General features: G+C 39.0%; 1 protein-coding gene across 16 annotated transcripts in view; it reads left to right on the forward strand.

Annotated features, from left to right (window-relative positions):
* Positions 1 to 22221, forward strand: part of otofa (otoferlin a) — a 209095-nt gene that overhangs the window by 118799 nt on the left and 68075 nt on the right. For all 16 annotated transcript variants that reach the window (XM_061885616.1, XM_061885624.1, XM_061885628.1 and 13 more), the window contains exons 7-15: positions 7922 to 8048; positions 8149 to 8203; positions 8556 to 8687; positions 12022 to 12084; positions 14623 to 14707; positions 14783 to 14942; positions 15176 to 15362; positions 17297 to 17483; positions 19498 to 19721. In XM_061885616.1, the coding sequence (XP_061741600.1) occupies positions 7922 to 8048; positions 8149 to 8203; positions 8556 to 8687; positions 12022 to 12084; positions 14623 to 14707; positions 14783 to 14942; positions 15176 to 15362; positions 17297 to 17483; positions 19498 to 19721 (1220 nt within the window). The remainder of the gene's footprint in view (positions 1 to 7921; positions 8049 to 8148; positions 8204 to 8555; positions 8688 to 12021; positions 12085 to 14622; positions 14708 to 14782; positions 14943 to 15175; positions 15363 to 17296; positions 17484 to 19497; positions 19722 to 22221) is intronic.

Consider the following 22221-nt stretch of genomic DNA (forward strand, 5'->3'; position numbering starts at 1 on the left):
CAGAATGAACACATTTGAAAAAAACAAGTGCAACTGTAGTTATTTGCACAAAGGTGTTAACATTGTATTTCCACGGCATATTGCATTGTAACTAGTTCCACAGCAGTCTCCATTCTGTTCCTACCTTATCTTATTGATCTCATCTCATACTGTGTGTGTGTTGATGTGTGCGTACACATAAAAAACATAACAAATACATGAAAATAACAAGGAACAGAGTTGTACTTTTTAGATTTCACGGCCCAATGGAATATGTACACATATTCTTAATATAGTATACATTTTAACTGACCTTTATTGGACTATGTTTGTCTTTTTGTTGGTGGCTAAAATACACGGTGCTGCTGACCACCGTCTAACGTTACGTTACTGTGTGTGATACATTGACTAACGCAACATTATTTGTAGGTACCTCATGCAACCCTGCTTAAAAAAAATCACTTGACAAAACGTATGAATAAGGTAGCGAACTGCAGTGGACGCAACAGATTGTCGTGTTTACAATGAGGTTGTAACCATAGACATATTATAAGTAGACGCAGCATTGGCAGCTGTGACGTGAGCAATTTGGCCGCAATCTTGAAGTGGTGATGAGGCGCCGGCGAGCAGCCTAAACTGACACTTGACAGGTAGCAAACAAAGATGCTGGGCTGGTGTTCAGCGTTTTCCTGCTCAAATGAGCGGACTGTTGAAAATAGGAATCGGGGGATTACTTTTCACAAGTAAGATTTAACATTAATATGGTTGCATTTTGTGAAAATAATATTACCACAGAGTTGAGAAGGCGCAAAGATCTTCAATTTGTATGTGAAAATCACAAAGAAATCTTCTGGGGGAGGATGATGCCCCTTCAGGTATTTGGTTTACAAACTTTCAGCCCCACCTAAAACAAAATTCACCAGCTGCCACTGATTATGATGCATTCTCATTTTAGGCAAAGTATAGGCAATACTTTCTTAAAAGTAAAATTGTAACCAGGAATAAGTCTTCAAGTAACAATATTCAAATACTAACATTGTTTGGTAAGACAGAATTTGCTTTTATTCTGAATCCAGTGAAACAGATTGGTGGTTTTAGCTGATTTAAAGACTTTCAGGTCTTTATATATGTTTATGTTTAAGTATGGGCTTCACGGTGGTAGAGGGGTTAGTGCGTCTGCCTCACAATACGAAGTTCCTGCAGTCCTGGGTTCAAATCCAGGCTCGGGATCTTTCTGTGTGGAATTTGCATGTTCTCCCCGTGAATGCGTGGGTTCCCTCCGGGTACTCCGGCTTCCTCCCACTTCCAAAGACATGCACCTGGGGATAGGTTGATTGGCAACACTAAATTGGCCCTAGTGTGTGAATGTGAGTGTGAATGTTGTCTGTCTATCTGTGTTGGCCCTGCGATGAGGCGACTTGTCCAGGGTGTACCCTGCCTTCCGCCCGATTGTAGCTGAGATAGGCGCCAGCGCCCCCCGCGACCCCGAAAGGGAATAAGCGGTAGAAAATGGATGGATGGATGGATGTTTAAGTATTTGGCAGACACTTTTATCCAAAGCAACTTACATGAAAACTACATATAAAACCATCACTGTGAATATGATCATTTAAGGGAAGAATGTAATACAAAATATTAATACAAAGTGTCAAGACAGAATAAACTGTTTGGTGTTGTAGCAACAGAGATACAATCTATAAGATATATGTATACATCTAATGTATTCATACATTGTTTATGTAGGATATATGCATGTATATATAACCTAATTATATTGTTTCTTCAACATAAAAATAGCAGACCGTTTTTTTCCCCCTTTTTGGGATTATTCTTCCCAGTTTTGATCTTGGACGTCTGGTCAATTATAGAATATATGAATATTCTATTACTGTTAAGCAAACTATGAACACGCCAAAAAAATTGTCCTTTATCATAGTTACACGTATTACAAAAAAGCACGTGAATATCAGTGGTATTCAGTGAGGTAAAATAAATTAAATGTGCTGACAGTTCATTGCTCCTGCCAAATGAATTGCACTCGGTGGAGCGGATCACCACTCCAAGATGGCGGCCCCGCGTCACGTCAGCGCCAGTAGCGCTCCATCCTGCGTCTACTAATAAGATGTCTATGGTTCTAACGTTAGCAGTGAGTTTACAGCCTCGCTGAGTTAACTAAAAAGCAAATAAAAGTTACGTTACTCAGCCAATAAATGTTAACTTACATTCAAAACTTACCCTTCTTTGTGCATCTTCAAATGTCGAACGAAGTTGGAAGTTGTTACGTCTCTGTCTGTAATCTTCGAACGGACCGCATGCTTTGCATACTGGAATTCGGTTTTTGTTGACCAAGTCGTAGTTTTAATCCCCGAACGAAACAATTTCTGGCACAACTTTTCCTCACTGGCGCGTTGTTTTAGAGCTCTTCTTCGTTGGTTTTCATGCAATTTGATTGGCTGAATGCTGTGTGACGAAAATAACGTGGTTGTAATTTGATTGGCTGTTTTCTGACAGGTAGCGCACACACTGTCATCGCACACACGCTGACACACACGGACAGATACGGAGCGCCCCTGAATAACTTTTTAATTGTCGGGTTTTGGGGAAAGTAGCAAGTCATGTCAAGTCAAAAGGCTCAAGTCTATTGATGTTAAAGTCTAAGTCGAGTTGCAAGTCTTTTTACATTTTGTCAAGTCGAGTCTAAAGTCATCAAGTTTATGACTCGAGTCTGACTCGAGTCCAAGTCATGTGACTCGAGTCCACACCTCTGATAAATAGTGATTGTAAACTAGAAAATTGCATGTACTATTCGTGCGTGTATTTCAGGTGATCTACCACAACTGTGTGCACATTTGATAACGTAAAAAAATGCTAAAGACCACTCTATTTTAAAAAGAAATTCACTCATGTACTGCTCATCCGGCATCAAGGTGTTTTGTTATGTTGCTATGTAGAACACGCAACAAACAACTATAATCTATGCCACCTTTTCTGCGCAATCTAGAAGACAACAGAACCTATTTTTAGCACATCGAAGGTGTTCTCTTGGAGACTGCACAACCAATGGTTTTGGCACAACAGCAGCAATAACTGCAAAGTTGTGCTATAAAATATCTCCTAAATGTACAAACCCCATTTCCATATGTGCTGGGAAATTGTGTTGGATGTAAATATAAACGGAATACAAAGATTTGCAAATCCTTTTCAACCCATATTCAATTGAATGCACTACAAAGACAAGATATTTGATGTTCAAACTTATAAACTTTATTTATTTTTTGCAAATAATAATTAACTTAGAATTTCAGGACTGGAACACATGCCAAAGTAGTTGGGAAAGGGCATGTTCACCACTGTGTTACATCACCTTTTCTTTTAACAACACTCAATAATCGTTTGGGAACTGAAGAAACTAATTGTTAAAGCTTTGAAAGTGGAATTATTTCCCTTTTTTTTTTTTTGTGTTTGATGGCAGCAACATGTGACAAAGAAGGTGGGAAAGGTGGCAATAAATACTGATAATGTGGAGGAATGGTCATCAAACACTTATTTGGAACATCCCACAGGTGTGCAGGCTAATTGGGTGCCATGATTGGGTATAAAAACAGCTTCCCAAAAAATGCTCAGTCTTTCAGAAGAATGGTTTGGGCAAGGTACACCCTTTTGTCCACAACTGCGTGAGCAAATAGTCAAACAGTTTAAGAACAAAGTTTATCAAAGTGCAATTGCAAGAAATGGAGGGATTTCAACATCTACGGTCTATGATATCATCAAAAGGTTCAGATAAATCTGCAGAAATCGCTCCACGTAAGCGGCATGGCCGGAAACCAACATTGAATGACTGTGACCTTCGATCCCTGAGACGGCATTGTATGAAAAACTGACATCAATCTCTAAAGGATATCACCACATGGGCTCAGGAACACTTCAGAAAAACACTGTCACTAAATACAGTTTGTCGCTACATCTGTAAGCGCAAGTTAAAGCTCTACTATGCAAAGCGAAAGCCAGTATCAACAACATCCAGAAACGCCGCTGGCTTCTCTGGGCCCGAGATCATCTAGGATGGACTGAGGCAAAGTGGAAAAGTGTTCTGTGGTCGGACGAGTCCACATTTCAAATTGTTTTTGGAAATATTCGATATTCTGTCCAAAGGGGAAGCAAACCATCCGTACTGTTATCACAGCATCTGTGATGGTATGGGGGTGCATTAGTGCCCAAGGCATGGGTAACATACACATCTGTGAAGGCACCATTAATGCTGAAAGGTACATACAGGTTTTGGAACAACATCTATGCGCCGTCTTTTTCATGGACACCCCTGCTTATTTCAGCAAGACAATGCCAAGCCACGTTCAGCACGTGTTACAAAAGAGTGCGGGTACTTTCCTGGCCCGCCTGCAGTCCAGACCTGTCTCCCATCGAAAATGCGTGGCGCATTTTGAAGCGTAAAATACGACAGCGAAGACTACAGACTGTTAAGCGACTGAAGTTCTACATAAAACAAGAATGGGAAATAATTCCTCTTTCAAAGCTTCAACAATTACTTTCCTCAGTTCCCAAACCTTTATTGAGTGTTGTTAAATGAAAAGGTGATGTAACACAGAGGTGAACATGCCCTTTCCCAACTACTTTGGCACCTGTTGCAGCCATGAAATCCTAAAGTAATTATTATTTGCAAAAAATAAATAAAGTTTATGAGTTTGAACATCAAATAGCTTGTTTTTGTAGTGCATTCAATTGAGTATGGGTTTAAAAGGATTTGCAAATCACTGTATTCGGTTTATATTTACATCCAACACAATTTCCAACTTATATTGAAACAGAGTTCTTATATCCATTCAGGAGACGCAATCCTCTGTGCATTTACTTAGTAAATTAACTTTCGGTGCGCTATCAAGTTTGCACATGTTTTAGTACACGCAAACATTTAGTAGATTAGGCCCAAAGTGAGTACTGTACTGTATTTCCATTATCAAATTATGAAAAGGGTAGAAAGAAGGAGACTGACTGTACATTAGCTACCAAGTGGTACATTTCAGTCCATCACGGTATAGTGAAATGATTGCTTGCGTTACCATCACAAGGTGTGTTCCTCCACACTACAGTTGTTTGTGTTTTCAGGACCTTTTCTAAGGAATACTGTACCAAACTGAACCAGATATTGTTTATGGTACATTTTGGCACACTTATTCAAGGTAGTTTTTTTTCCGGCCAGAAGGTTCTGTGGTAAACTGAACTGAAATGTAAACAGGACTATATAGTAGACAAACTAAATAAAAACTTGTTTTCTGGCTTATGTTGATTCAAATAAGTAGTGTGAACAAGCAGCTGGTGAATGTATAAGTTGTTGGTAATTTGACGCTGTTAGTATTGAATAACATTATAAATTTGGCTTTCTTGAATAGATTGAAATGTCAAATCATTATTTTTCGAGGTAAGTTTAAATGAATAACTTTTATATTCTAATTCAGTGGTACTTAAACATTTTCCACCAAGTACCACCTCAGTTGGCTCTCCAAATATCACCATAATGACCTACACTAAAATACAGTAGCATAGTAGGCCTAAGTATTCATTAAAATCAGGGCAGAAGTTCTATTTAACAATTATATTTAATATTTTGGGTAACAGAAACAATACACATAGTTTGAACAGTACAGTGTTGTTTTTAATATAAGAAAATAAAAGACTGTACTTGTATTAAAATATTTTTTGGGCGTACCACTAGATAGAGCCTTAGTAGCACTAGTGGTACACGTACCACAGTTTGAGAATCATTGTTTTAATTACATTTAACCGTAACTATTATAATGTTTGTTGATTGGGTTGAGGAAATCACATATTCCTCACGTGACACATAGTGAAGTATTTGGCACCCGTTTTGACACAACTGTCGGTAACCAAGTATTGTAAAGAGTACCGGTAATCATTTATTCAGAAAAATGTTTCGTAGTTTGAATATATTGGAGTAATTCAAAGGGGCCGCATACCTTATGTATTACAGACCGTTTTCACACTGCTTTTTGACGGTCTGTTCAGAATAAGCCGTTGTTTGGATGTCTTTTCCCCGTCGATGTTAGACCCATAGTTTAACAAAAAGATACAGTGGGGCAAAAAAGTATTTAGTCAGCCACCCATTGTGCAAGTTCTCCCACTTAAAATGATGACAGAGGTCTGTAATTTTCATCATAGGTACACTTCAACTGTGAGAGACAGAATGTGAAAAAAAAATATCCAGGAATTCACATTGTAGGAATTTTAAATAATTTATTTGTAAATTATAGTAGAAAATAAGTATTTGGTCAACCATTCAAAGCTCTCACTGATTGAAGGAGGTTTTGGCTCAAAATCTCACGATACATGGCTCCATTCATTCTTTCCCTAACACGGATCAATCGTCCTGTCCCCTTAGCAGAAAAACAGCCCCAAAGCATGATGTTTCCACCCCCATGCATTACAGTAGGTGTGGTGTTCTTGGGATGCAACTCAGTATTCTTCTTCCTCCAAACACGACGAGTTGAGTTTATACCAAAAAGTTCTATTTTGGTTTCATCTGACCACATGACATTCTCCCATGTGCTCTCTGGCAAACTTCAGACGGGCCTGGACATGCACTGGCTTAAGCAGGGGGACATGTCTGGCACTCCCGGATTTTATTCCCTGTCGGTGTAGTGTGTTACCGATGGTAACCTTTCTTACTTTGGTCCCAGCTCTCTGCAGGTCATTCACCAGGTCCCTCCGTGTGGTTCTAGGATTTTTGCTCACCGTTCTCATGATCATTTTGACCCCACGGGATGAGATCTTGCATGGAGCCCCAGATCGAGGGAGATTATCAGTGGTCTTGTATGTCTTCCATTTTCTGATAATTGCCCCCCCAGTTGATTTTTTCACACCAAGCTCCTTGCCTATTGTAGATTCACTCTTCCCAGTCTGGTGCAGGTCTGCAATTATTTTCCTGGTGTCCTTCGACAACGCTTTGGTCTTAGCCATAGTGGAGTTTGGAGTCTGAATGTTTAAGGCTGTGGACAGGTGTCTTTTATACAGATAAAAAGTTCAAGCAGGCTCCATTAATACAGGTAGCGAGTGGAGGACAGAAGAGCTTTTTAAAAAGAAGTTACAGGTCTGTGAGAGCCAGAGATCTTCCTTGTTTGAAGTGACCAAATACTTATTTTCCACCATAATTTACAAATAAATTATTCAAAATTGCTACAATGTGAATTCCTGGATTTTTTTCCCACATTCTGTCTCTCACAGTTGAAGTGTACCTATGATGAAAATTACAGACCTCTGTCATTATTTTAAGTGGGAGAACTTGCACAATCGGTGGCTGACTACATACTTTTTTGCCCCACTGTACAGATATTGTATCAACAGAAATATAAATGTTTTTTCTTTCGAAAAAGTCAGAAAAAACAGGTTGTCTTTCTGGTCTAAAAATTGATTAATGTATAACAAAAACGACAGGGGCTCGTCCACAAATACTGCATTGATCAGAATATAGAACGGTATATTACCCAGAAAAAAATAGTTTGAAAAAAACAGGTTAACGTGTATTCATAGTCTAGAGAACAAAACATGTTCAATTTGACATGGGCTAGTCCACATAGTAGAGCATTGACCCAAATATAAGACATGTTTCCTCCCACTAGAAAAAAAATCTGTAAATGATTTTAGAGCTTGTCCTGACACTGACTACACACCAGAAGTATAGCCACAACACAACGACCCACTTAAAAAAACACCTGAGGTTTTCTTATATCTGTGTCAGTACGGTACTTAGAATTGCACTCCAAAAATATGTTATGTTTATATTTGGAGATAATCTGTTGTAAATCAATTGTACATGTTAATCATTGCCTTTAAGTTGTAGAGGAACGCAAAAGGATGCTATCACCACTTATACAGCTATACTTTAACCATGTATCAACTGGTTGTACCTCAGACGAGCCAGCAGTCCTGGACATGGTGGACCTGGACAGGAGGGCGATGCGTCTTGCTGGAATGTTGGAACCAGACGCTATCTCCCTGGCTTCAGTCACTGCCGTCACCACAAACATCTCCAATAAGAGGTGGAATATCTGTCAGTTGAAGAAAAGCATTAAATTAAGTCAAATATGAAAGAATGTTTTTTCGAAACTGTTGAAAAAATGACTCTGCTGAATTGGACAGGTCAAAACCAGATATCAAAATGGAGCCGAGTTCCGGACGACCTGTGGATTACCAGGTTTGTAACGCTTGTAACATAACTGGCTTTCTGTTGTCATTCGTTCAGGCATGTAGTTCTTTATCAATGCTCCTTATCTCATCCAAAGGCTAATTGTTCCATTGGGAAAATACCTCAAATGTTAAGTGAGTTTAGCAATGGGAGATTTCACTGTAAAATGGAAGTCGGGAAAGGCTACGAATCCAGAGGAATATTAGATTATGTCCGACTGAGGGTAATGTTGATGTGATTAACCGGTATTTTCTGTAAAACGGTCATGTTGCGACTGGCTAGCTGTCCTTATACCTTTGGATCTGTTTCCTGTCTGACGGAGTAGTTTGTCTAATCTGACTATTGTGTCGTCTCCCAACAGATTAACGTCACGATCGTCGAGGCCCGACAGCTAATTGGTCTCAACATGGACCCTGTGGTGTGTGTAGAGATTGGAGAAGAGAAGAAGTACACGTCAATGAAGGAGTCCACCAATTGTCCTTACTACAATGAAGTGAGTCCCAAAAAAGCTTCCCGGGCCCACAAAAACATGTACTGTGAACATTTCTTAAATCTAACATATATTTCAAGTTATTTGATCAAATGGTAAATGGGTTGTATTCATATAGCGCTTTTTTACCTTCAAGGTAATCAAAGTGCTTTGACACTATTTCCACATTCACCCATTCACACACACAGTCACACACTGATGGCGGGAAATGCCATGCAAGGCCCTAACCACGACCCATCAGGAGCAAGGGTGAGGTGTCTTGCTCAAGGACACAACGGATGTGACGAGGTTGGTACAAATTGGGGATCGAACCAGGAACCCTTTAAGTTGCTGGCACGGCAACTCTCCCAAAAGCGCCAAGCCGTCCCCGTTAACATTAGTTGCACTTTCCCTATCAACTTGTCTGCTTTCTCCTCAGCATACGCTCTGATAAGCACGATCAACAAATGAAACTAAAATAGAATATTTAATAAATATTGTAATTAAGGGCAAGTCAACACAGGGAATGATGGGATTATATCAATTCTGATTCTGGGTTGGAGGAAAACTTCAGTTGTATCTTCCAAGCAGGCACACGACATTGAAACAACATTGAGAACTTGTGGAATTAGGCCATAACATTGAGCAACTCAAACTTAACGTTGTAACATGCTTTTTGAAGACCTTTAATTACTGATTGGTTCTGACGTTGATTTGACCATTGAATTTTGGTCATTTCCCAACCAATATTCTACAACGCAAATACAACATTGAAACAAAATGCTTTTTGACAACGTTTATTCAATGTCAGGTTGAGATGTTTAGTTGACCATTAAAATGTTGTCATTTCCCAACAAACAACATGGATCCAACGTTAGACTTCAACATTGTCTCAATTTACTAATACAACTATTTTTCAACATTGTTTCGAAGTCACTTTTAAAGGCCTACTGAAATTAGAATTTCTTATTCAAACGGGGATAGCAGATCCATTCTATGTGTCATACTTGATCATTTTGCGATATTGACATATTTTTGCTGAAAGGATTTAGTAGAGAACATCGACGATAAAGTTCGCAACTTTTGGTCGCTAATAAAGAAGCCTTGCCTTTACCGGAAGTAGCAAACGATGAGCGTGTGACGTCACGGGTTGTAGGGCTCCTCACATCCTCACATTGTTTATAATCATAGCCTCCAGCACCAAGCGCTATTCGGACCGAGAAAGTGACAATTTCCCCATTAATTTGAGCGAGGATGAAAGATTTGTGGATGAGGAAAGTTAGAGTGAAGCACAACAAAAAAAAGAAAAGGCGACAGCTCCAGGCGACAGCTCCAGGCGACGGCTCCAGGCGGCTGCAGTGGGACCGTTTCAGATGTAATTAGACACATTTACTAAGATAATTCTGGAAGATCCCTTATCTGCTTATTGTTTTAATAGTGTTTTAGTGAGATTGTAAAGTCATACCTGAAAGTCGGATGGCTGCGGTGAACGCCAGTGTCTCTGAGAGAAGCAGAGGAGCCAAGATCACAGCTGCCTTTTTGAGCTGCAGGAGGAGGTCACATAATCCACTGAAGTCTCCGCTAAGAGACGACTTAATATCACAATTTTCCCATCCAAAGACTTGCTAGTTGACGTAGAGAAACATGTTCGCTTGACCGCTCTGTGTTAAAGCTTCACAACAAACAAAAGAAACACCGGCTGTATTTCGGTGCTAAAAGCAGCTGCAATCCACCGCTTTCCACCAACAGCATTATTCTTTATAGTTTCCATTATTAAGTGAACAAATTGCAAAAGATTTAGCAACACAGACGTCCAAATTAATGTTTAATTATGCGATGAAAAGAGACGACTTTTAGCCCTGTGTGATGCTGGGCTAATATGTCCGCTACAACAAGAGACCTCACAAACACGCGTCATCATATGCGTCATCATTTTGCCACGTTTTCAACAAGAAACTCAGCGGGAAATTTTAAATTGTAATTTAGTAAACTAAACATGTGTTGCAATGATAATATTTCATCATTGATATATAAACTATCAGACAGCGTGGTCGGTAGTAGTGGGTTTCAGTAGGCCTTTAAAGGACATGTATGTATAATCAACATTGCATCAATGTTTTGTGCCTGATGGCAATTGACTCAATTGTCAAAAAGTAAAAATAACATTGTAGAGCACTCTATTTATGATGTATTCTTGTCCTTGTCCGCCAGGCTTCTTCGTAGTTTAAAAGGTAGTGAAGTAAGACAACAAGACTTACTGGTTTTAGTTATGGGGAAAAGGTACTACTGTAACTCAGACCGTAAATAGAAACATAACTTAAAATTAAATTGGAATAAAAAAAACAATCCGTATTTGTGTTTGAGGGCTTTTAATGCTAGCAAATGACTGCTATTTTAGATCTGGGCAGAGGAGAACAGTTATTTGATCGAGTGTAACAGCCTATTGAGATCCTGCAGGGACATGATTTTGGTTTTGTGCATGGGAGATGATACCAGACAATGGGAATGTACCATTTTGAACACTAGGGCAGATGGATGGGTTTCCTCTTGACACAAGTGCCAGTCAGATAAAATAAGTGGAAAAATGGTGATGTAAGATTTCAGTACTTTCAAAACATGAAAAAGAGTTGACGTCGTACATGCAGGGGCATTTTATGTTTGGGTGGTGTAGACCTGTAACTTATCATAATGAAGAGGTTCTCAAATGTGTGTGCAAATGTGTTTATAGCTAGGACTAAGGGATCATTCTGACATCAAAGTAATAAAATGCACAATGCAGAGTAGAAGCTCCTAAAAGCAATACCTTGTCTTAGTGTTCCCAAAGAGCTTCAGTAGCACAAATGCTTAGCATCAGCTCAACCTCTGGCTTGTGAGTCCTGTGGTGAGATAAAGTAAGAATCAGTCTGCTATTGATTCCTTTGTTTGTGACAAAACCCCCTTAGGGCCCACGGACTGAAAAGTAAACTTCCAGCTTTCTGTCCCGTTTCTTTTTCTTCCATTAAATGGTGTTTTATATTCTTCACTGATATCTACAGAGCAATGAGGTGAGGTTACAAAGGAGGTGTTGCACACCAACAGGCTTCTCTTACAAATGGGAAATCCAGATTGACTTTTTCTTTCGTTAACCATCGCTCTCCCATGCGGTGGCAGCACACCATAATGAAAAGATGGCTATCATGGCTCTTACTTTTCTAACACTTGCTATTGAACTCTACATCGATGATCCTACGTTATAAGAAATCTTCTCTCTCTTCCGCTTTTCAGCCTTCGACAGTGAATCTAAGGGGAAGAAATGTGCTCCTGGAAGTAATTTGAAGTATCAGCGTTTTAAATATTTTCTACTCTCTTCCCCTTGCAGTATTTTGTCTTCGACTTCCACGTCCCTCCTGATGTCATGTTCGATAAGATCATAAAGTTATCGGTAAGGACTGTTAACATCATTTCTTGGACTATCTAAATATGTTCAATACTACAAAACATACAGTACGGGACTGATCTACTAAAGATTTGCGTGTACTAAAACACGTGCAAACCTGATAGCACACTCATAGCGGATATACTAAACCTTAAGGATTGTGTCTCTTAACTGAGCAAAAAAGGGGCTGCAATACATTTAGCGTGTCGGTCTGTGTGGATATGCCGAATATTTGCTGATCATCAGAATGCTCACAATACTGGGAGAAGAAGATGCACATGCACGCATTATGGTCTATCAAGGCAGTGAGCGCTATTTTGCGTCTTTATTTACCGCACCTGAAAAGTATGTACGAACTGACACAGTTACGCACACGGCGGTGCAAAAACAGATACTACTTCTGTGTGTGTCAACATATGTGGACAGTCTGAAATAAAAGCATATTATATATTTTATAATTTTATCGGGTTCGAAATTGTGACGTGGAAACGCATTGTATTGTGGGTCGTGCTGGAATTTCAATTGCTTATTTACATGGCTGAATGCAAGACTATGTGCTTAAGTTTGGATTTTTTTCTTTAACAAGATTAAAAGATGGCTCAAACGTACGGCATCATTAACTGCCACAATCAATTCAGAATTAGAAAAAAAAAAAAGCCAAAGGAAGTCGGGCTATGAAGCTAATAAAGAGATGGCAAATAGCCTGGATAGCAGCCTTGAGACGATCAAACATGACTTTTAACGTCATCACCTGGTACATGTTGGTGTGACTTTCCAGTCTGGCGTTTTCAGACTGGTAAGTTTAAATTAAAGCATGTTTAATTTACTTACATACAAAGCGTTTAGTAGGCTGTCAGCGTTAGCCAATCTAGCTGCGGGCAACAAAAAAACAACAGTATTTTAGAAAAAAGCATGTTGTACATTTACTTTTATTCATGGGTAAATACAAAAATGAATGAGTATTATTTTCGGAGTAGTAGTACAGTGATAAACTATTTAAAAGTAATAATGGGCTTGTTTTTTCAGGAAAACACGCTTATGAAATGAGGCTGGGCACCCTCACTTCATTTGGGACCCATTCGACATGAAAGCCATAGATTACACACGATTGGAATGTAGGACAATGAGCCTTAACAAACTTTGCATTCTGAAATTCTTCACCGTTATAAAAACTGACTCCGTTGACAAAATATATATAATCTTACTCAAATCTCGTGTCAATTGGATGTGCTGATATGGATTAATTCCACCAATTTAACTTATTTTTTGAGGATTTGGAATAGGGTAAAGTTTGTCTCGGTGAGGTCCCTCCATTTTTTTTATTTTGTACGATCTATTTTAATTCAGTTTCTTGCTTTCGCTCACATTACCTACTCAGTGGCCTAATGGTTAGAGTGTCCGCCCTGAGATCGGTAGGTTGGGAGTTCAAACCCCGGCCGAGTCATAACAAAGACTATAAAAAAATGGGACCCATTGCATCCCTGCTTGGCACTCAGCATCAAGGGTTTGAATTGGGGGTTAAATCACCATAAATGATTCCCGGGCGCAGCACTGCTGCTGCCCACTGCTCCCCTCACTTCCCTGGGGGTGATCAAGGGGATGGGTCAAATGCAGAGGACACATTTCACCACACCAAGTGTGTTTGTGACAATCATTGGAACTTTAACTTTAACTTACAATACAATCTTGTAAATAAAAACTACGTCCAGCAAAAATGGCTACTCAGCACACAAATTGCATTGCGAAATCACGCGCCCCTTTGAGCCCTCTCGCTGCTGGTCAACTGAAATTGCTGATTGAAACAAATTCCATAGACCTATTTTGGTGTCTGCTGGCATTTTTTTTTCTTTATGCCGTTTGTTTTTCCATTTCAAAAATATAGCATAATAATACATCTTTCACATGAAAACACGTCTCACGATACGTATTTTTTTTGCATTTGGATCATTCTGAACACACGAATGCACTGCGATGTTGTGACGGATAAATGCAGAGCCTCAGCGCGCTACGTATATAAATAGTTTCCGTTCTATCGATGGATTGTGATTCTTAATCGCAGAAAAGATTGTAGATGTTTGCTGCATGTTCAACAACATCGCGCACAGGTTGGAGAGCACAATAACATGAATGTGGAGGCAAATGAGTGTTTTCATGGGCACATAATGCCAGTAGAACACACGAAGACCTCATTTAAAATAAGGCAGTCAGCACCAGTTATCAATTGTACACACAGTCTTAGTAGATCACATTCAACACACTTTACCTATACTACATTGTATTTGGATCTTAATGGATCAGGCCCTACTTCTTCTCAGGGCATTTAATCGATTACAACTGGACTATTAAGTTTGTTTGCAAAGATGTTTGGCCTCTCATCCGGGCAGTCTCCATCAGTTAATGTTCATAGACATAGATAGGTCAAATCTAGTCAAATCGAAGTCTTTGAGCATTAACAGTCCAGTTGTGATCGATTGAATGTCCTGAGAACACAAGTACCTTGATGAATGAGAACATCCATAGACATACAGTCCATTCTTTGCCAAGGTTATTCACTCTAAAAACCTTCTTCGGAGCGGAACGCTGGTGGGAACCTTCAAGATGGATGTTGGGACTGTCTACTCTCAGCCTGGTAATATGAAAAACATAAAAAATGCATGGAGATTTGTGTCATGCGTCAAATTGCTCTGACTAATGCGGATACCAGAACACCAGTTTTACCACAAGTGGGCCATCCTCTCCGACCCTGATGACATCACGGCGGGCTGCAAAGGATATCTAAAGTGCGACATCGCTGTGGTCGGGAAAGGTGACAACATTAAGACCCCGCACAAGGCCAACGAGACCGACGAGGACGACATCGAAGGGTAGAGATATAAAAACTGTAGTGGCAACAATTACAACTCCTTTATTGGTTATGCTACCTGTACTGTATATGTAGAAATAGAATGATTAACAATTTTTTGAGTGACTGTATAAAATTGATAAAATATGCCAATGTTGGCCCATGAGGAGATTTCCAACACACAAACACCAATTTTGACTAGAAACCGAATCCCTCATATTTAAGCTTTGTTTTTCTCTCCTTTGTCTACTGTAGGAACCTTCTTCTCCCGGAGGGCTTCCCTGCAGAGCGGCAGTGGGCCAGGTTCTATGTGAAGATCCACAGAGCAGAGGGCCTTCCAAAAATGAACACCAACATCATGGCCAATGTGAAGAAGGCCCTAATAGGTGAAAACCGAGACCTGGTGGACCCTTATGTTCAAGTGCACTTTTCTGGACAGAGAGTAAGTACTTTTCATATTGTGCTAATATCGACAAAAGTATGGGGACAGAGAATTAACTTTTTAAAGTACCAATATATTTGACAGTTGAGGTGGGTAGAGTAACCAGAAATTGTACTCAAGTAAGAGTACGGTTACTTTAGAGATTTATTACCAGAGGTGGGTAGAGTAGCCAGAAAATGTACTCAAGTAAGAGTACTGTTACTTTAGAGATTTATTACTCAAGTAAAAGTAAGGAGTAGTCACCCAAATATTTACTTGAGTAAAAGTAAAAAGTATGTTGTGAAAAAACTACTCAAGTACTGAGTAACTGATGAGTAACCTGTTTGTTTAATGATTACGGCAACAAATAATGCACAAAAACATAAAAATAGCAATGAGCAAATTCAGAGCCAGGAATATCTCTTAAGCAATTAAAACAATAATATACATTGAATAATAGTACATTAAAATACAATAAAAAAATTGCACATTGAGCCACAATAACTTAACAGCACCATAGGCTCAGTAGGCATTGATTGATTGATTGATTGATTGATTGATTGAAACTTGTATTAGTAGATTGCACTGTACAGTACATATTCCGTACAATTGACCACTAAATGGTAACAACCCAGTAAGTTTTTCAACGTTAATCAATTACTTAGTAAATGACCAAGTCGAGGTGATCTACCTCATATATACATATACATACATACACATATCATATATATATACATACACACATATCATATAAATACACACATATATATATATATATATATATATATATATATATATAAATATATATATACATACATACATTTATGTATACAGTTAATAATTTATATGTATTTATTTTGCCGTTTTTCTTCACGTTAAAGGTATTTTAATGAATATACATGCATGTTTAACACATAGATTCCTATCTTTCATGAAGACAAGAATATAAGTTAGTGTATTACCTGATTCTGATGACTTGCATTGATTGGAATCAGACAGTATAGTGCTGATAACGTCCACGTTTTGCCGTATTAGACAGAAAAATTGAACTTTTCTGTCTAATACCACATGAATATCGTTGGTTTTTGGCATCTTATTTGTCCAGCTTCCATATTCGTTTTTATACACTTTACAATAAATACATTGGCGGCAAACTCCGTAACTTGCTAGCTTGTTTGCGCTGGCTTTCGGAGACTCTTATTTTGTTAGCGCAGGCGCGATGGAGCGGCACTTTTATTGTGAAGACAGGAACTGTGCGATCAGTCTTTTGGCTTTTGACGGGAAGTACGGTTGGAATAAAAAGTGCCTTTTTCCCTTTACATTTTTGATTGATTGATTGATTGAAACTTTCATTAGTAGATTTCACAGTACAGTATATATTTTGTACAATTGACCACTAAATGGTAACACCCCAATAAGTTTTTCAACTTGTTTAAGTCGGGTTTTACGTGTGACGGTCATGTGACCACCTGGCTCTGTTTGATTGGTCCAACGTCACCAGTGATTGCATGTGATTGGTGAAACGCAGGCATGCGTAGATCCTACTTTGAAAAAACAAAACAAACATGAATAAATCGATAGAAAAAGTAGCGAGTAGCGAGCTGAATGTAGATAAATGGAGCGGAGTAAAAGTAGCGTTTCTTCTCTATAAATATACTCAAGTAAAATTAAGTATGTTGCATAAAAACTACTCTTAGAAGTACAATTTATCCCAAAAGTTGCTCAAGTAGATGTAACGGAGTAAATGTAGCGCGTTACTACCCACCTCTGCTTGGTGGGAATAGTTTCAGCACTGTCTCCCAGTGCAGAAAGCTCTTCCTTATACGCATGGAAGAGCTTGGTGTAGTAAAAATTCACCCATTGCCAGGTGTTCCAACGGTTTTGTCCAAACAATATGAATCATGATTTCAACAAGCTGTTCTACACTGGATTTTGTGCGATTTTTGTATTGCCAGGGAAAGACTTCAGTCCAGAAAAGCAGTTATGAACCCATCTGGAACGAGCAAGTTATCTTCACCGAGCTGTTCCCTCCACTCTGCAAACGCATGAAGGTCCAAATCCGGGACTCCGATAAGGTCAATGACGTTGCTATAGGAACACACTTTATTGACCTCCGCAAAATATCCAATGATGGCGACAAAGGTAGGTTAAATAGCCGTAAAATACCATTGATTTGCTGTCTTTGTATACATACGCATTAATCCTTTTTTTTTCGGTCCAAGTTCCTTTCGAGTTTGGATCTGCTGCCTAACCCTTTTGATAATGGAGTCAACAGAAAATAATGATGCAATTAATATAAACATAAACATACATTCAAGCAAACTGCACCTTGTTGGATCAAAAACAAAAACAGTCTGCCAACCTAATTGGAGGAATTACAACAATTTCTTTGAGCTCATCAGATTTTCTGCCTAAAAATATGTACTTGCCTATTCACATTTAAAAACACATACCTGTGTGACTATTGAAAATAAATTGGGTGAGACATTCACACTCACTCGCTGTGAATGGAGCAACTTAGAGCTACTGAATCACTACCTTGTATTAAATATAAGATACTGGATCATACAATATCCATTTTGTTACTTTGATTGACATCCAATTATAACAATTGCTATCATAAAATATTTATCAATTCTATGCAAGCACTATATTTAGACACACACCACCACCAGACCGTTACAGTTGTATTCTCAAGCCTAAATAATGTACTAACCAATACCTGAACAATACATTTGTTTTTGTTTTTTGAAAGACAAAAGCCTTACTTTATGATTTCTGCTTATTTTTAGGCCCTTTTTTTTTTTGCATACCTGCATGCGTGTAGTGTGAACAGTAAAGTAAAGTTAAAGTCCCAACGATCGTCACATATACACACTAAGTGTGGTGAAATGTGTCCTCTGCATTTGACCCATCCCCATGTTTACCCCCTGGAAGGCGAGGGGAACAGTGAGCACTAGCAAGCGCCGCGCTCGGGAATCACCTGGTGATTTAACCCCCAATTCCAACCCTTGATGCTGAGGGCCAAGAGGGGAGGCAATAGGTCCCATTTTTTGTAGTTGTTGGTTTTAACATAATGTAAAATTAAAATATTTCTTAGTATTTATCGTATATCCTTATTATGGGTTTCACCTGTTGCTGTGTATTCAATGTCCTTTTACTTTTTTCCAATGACAATAAAGGAATACATCTTAAAGTAACAATTTAGCATTCTTAATGTGTAAAAAGTGGTCTAATGCTAACTGCTGTAATATTATAGGTTACAGCTTTCTGGAAATATTCACCTGGCGGTATAGCTCGGTTGGTAGAGTGGCCGTGCCAGCAACTTGAGGGTTTCAGGTTCGATCACCGCTTCCGCCATCCTAGTCACTGCCGTTGTGTCCTTGAGCAAGACACTTTACCCACCTGCTCCAAATACCACCCACACTGGTTTAAATGTAACTTAGATATTGGGTTTCACTATGTAAAGTGCTTTGAGTCACTAGAGAAAAGCGCTATATTAATATAATTCACACTTCACCTTTGAAACATTAATGACAAATGACGGATAATGTTGCAACATACTAGCTGCTATAGTTTAAATAGATATAAAAACTAAACAAAAAACTTTAATAACAATTTGTAATGGCAACTGCTAGCGATAGCAGTTAATGTTGGCAGTTGGCTAATTGTCACTAATCCTCAAATTTCAAATGGTACATCCTTGAATTTAGACAGTGTTGGACAGAAGTTAAAACAGCTTCATCCATCTAAAATACCGGTGAATATACTATAGATTACATAGTAGGAGAATATAGGCGTATACAATGTTTATCTATAAGGCAGGGGTGCTTCAAGTGTTGCGAGGCACATTTTAAACAAATAAATAATTGAGGAAAAAAATGTCAGCAAATGTCAGAAAAAAAGCAAACTGTTGTATGTTTATTATTTAAATGAATATACTTTCTTAAGATACATGTCTTACCAGTGGATTGCTTTTTCCCTTTCAAAAGATAATAAAATAAATCTAAATGGCCCCCGGCATTTAGATCGGTGGAAAAACCTTAAGACGCCCCTGCTGAAGGAATATTAAAAGGAAGGACAATACCAGTGATTTTAAATCATGTACTATACATGACAAATCATTAGCTCTATACTCTATTTATAATGGTTGTAGGGTTCTTGCCCACCTTGGGTCCAGCCTGGGTCAATATGTATGGCTCCACACGGCAGTACACCCTCATGGATGAGCACCAGGACCTGAATGACGGACTGGGAGAAGGAGTGTCCTTCCGTGCCCGGTTGTTGCTCTCCATTGCCGTGGAGATCCTGGATACGACGTCTCCAGAGATCATCAGCTCCACCGATGTGCAGGTGGAGTCAGTTTCCAACATATCTGAGGTGAGAGAAAAAAACAGCTGAATCGGTGAAACAAGTTAATTAACAGTCCAAGCTGTTTAACAAGAGCACTGACCCGCGTAACCAATAAACACCATGACCTTTTTTTCTGACCCGCAATAGATTTTGTGCTCCACAGTCCGCTGGTCTATTGTCACCGCTTTTATTTACTGTCTATTGGATGATTGCCTTAAGGCAAACTATGTGACTCCTGGAAAATATATATTTAATAATATAATAATATATTTGTATGGGTTGTATACATCATATCATTATTAAATATATAGTAACTATATTGTATTGTCTATGATGTATTATAATATATATACATATATATGTATATAAATATACATATATATATGCATACGTATATATACAGTATATATACATACACACACACCTATACGTATATATACATATACATCCACACATATATATATATATATATATATATATATATATATATATATATATATATCCATCCATCCATCATCTTCCGCTTATCCGAGGTCGGGTCGCGGGGGCAGCAGCCTAAGCAGGGAAGCCCAGTCTTCCCTCTCTCCAGCCACTTCGTCTAGCTCTTCCCGGGGTATCCCGAGGCGTTCCCAGGCCAGCCGGGAGACATAGTCTTCCCAACGTGTCCTGGGTCTTCCCCGTGGCCTCCTACCAGCTGGACGTGCCCTAAACACCTCCCTAGGGAGGTGGTCGGGTGGCATCCTGACCAGATGCCCGAACCACCTCATTTGGCTCCTCTCGATGCGTGTTTGGAGGAAGAAGAATGATGCGTACCATCCCAAGAACACCATCCCTACTGTGATGCTTTGGGGGTGTTTTTCTGGTCATGGGACAGGACGACTGTACTGTATTAAGGAGAGGATGACTGCAGCCATGTATTGTGAGATTTTGGCCAAAAACCACCTTCCCTCAGTCAGATCATTGAAGATGAGTCGTGGCTGGATCTTCCAACATGAGAAAGACCCAAAGCACACAGCCAGGATAACCAAGAAGTGGCTTCGTAAGAACCATATCAAGGTTCTGGAGTGGCCCAGCCAGTCTCCAGACCTAAATCCAATTGAACATCTTTGGAGGGAGCTGAAAGTATGTGTTACTCAGCGACAGCCCAGAAACCTGGCTAATCTAGAAAAAAACTGTGTGGAGGAGTAGGCTAAAATCCCTCCTACAGTCTGTGCAAACCTGGTGAAGAACTGCAGGAAACGTTTGACCTCTGTAATTGCAAACAAAGGCTACTCTACCAAATATTAATGTTGGTGTTCAAATACTTATTTTTAGCTGTATCCCTGTATCAGATTGTTAAAAAATTAAGGATTGTGATTTCTGGATTTTTCTTTTTAGGTTATACTGTGAACATTCACTTACCGTGCAAATTTCAGACCCCTCCTAAGTGGGAGAACTTGCAAAATAGCAGGGTGTTCAAATACTTATTTTCTTCACTGTATATATATATATATATATATATATATATATATATATATATATATATATATATATATATAAATATACAAACCCTGTTTCCATATGAGTTGGGAAATTGTGTTAGATGTAAAAATAAAAGGAATACAATGATTTGCAAATCCTTTTCAACCCATCTTCAATTGAATGCACTACAAAGACAAGATATTTGATGTTCAAACTCATAAACTTTTTTTTTTGCAAATAATAATTAACTTAAATTTTCATGGCTTCAACATGTGCCAAAGTAGTTGGGAAAGGGCATGTTCACCACTGTGTTACATCACTTTTTCATTTAACAACACTCAATAAAGGTTTGGGAACTGAGGAAACTAATTGTTTAAGCTTTGAAAGTGGAATTCTTTCCCATTCTTGTTTTATGTAGAGCTTCAGTCGTTCAACAGTCCGAGGTTTCCGTTGTCGTATTTTACGCTTTATAACGTGCCACACATTTTCGATGGGAGATAGGTCTGGACTGCAGACTGGCCAGGAAAGTACCCGCACTCTTTTTTTACGAACGCTGTTGTAACACGTGCAGAATGTGGCTTGGCATTGTCTTGCTGAAACAAGCAGGGGCGTCCATGAAAAAGATGCCGCTCAGATGGGAGCATCTGTTGTTCTAAAACCTGTATGTACCTTTCAGCATTAATGGTGCCTTCACAGATGTGTAAGTTACTAATGCCTTGGGCACTAATGCACCCCCATACCATCACAGATGCTGGCTTTTGAACTTTGCGTCGATAACAGTCTGGATGGTTCGCTTCCTCTTTGGACCGGAAGACACGATGTCGAAAATTTCAAAAAACAATTTGAAATGTGGACTCGTCAGACCACAGAACACTTTTCCACTTTGCATCAGTCCATCTTAGATGATTTTGGGCCCAGAGAAGCCGGCGGCGTTTCTGGATGTTGTTGATAAATGGCTTTCGCTTTGCATAATAGAGTTTTAACTTGTACTTAGAGATGTAGCGACCAACTGTATTTAGAGACAGTGGTTTTCTGAAGTGTTCCTGTGCCCATGTGGTGATATCCT

Source organism: Nerophis ophidion, linkage group LG24 (assembly GCF_033978795.1).
Source record: "Nerophis ophidion isolate RoL-2023_Sa linkage group LG24, RoL_Noph_v1.0, whole genome shotgun sequence".
NCBI lineage: Eukaryota > Metazoa > Chordata > Actinopteri > Syngnathiformes > Syngnathidae > Nerophis > Nerophis ophidion.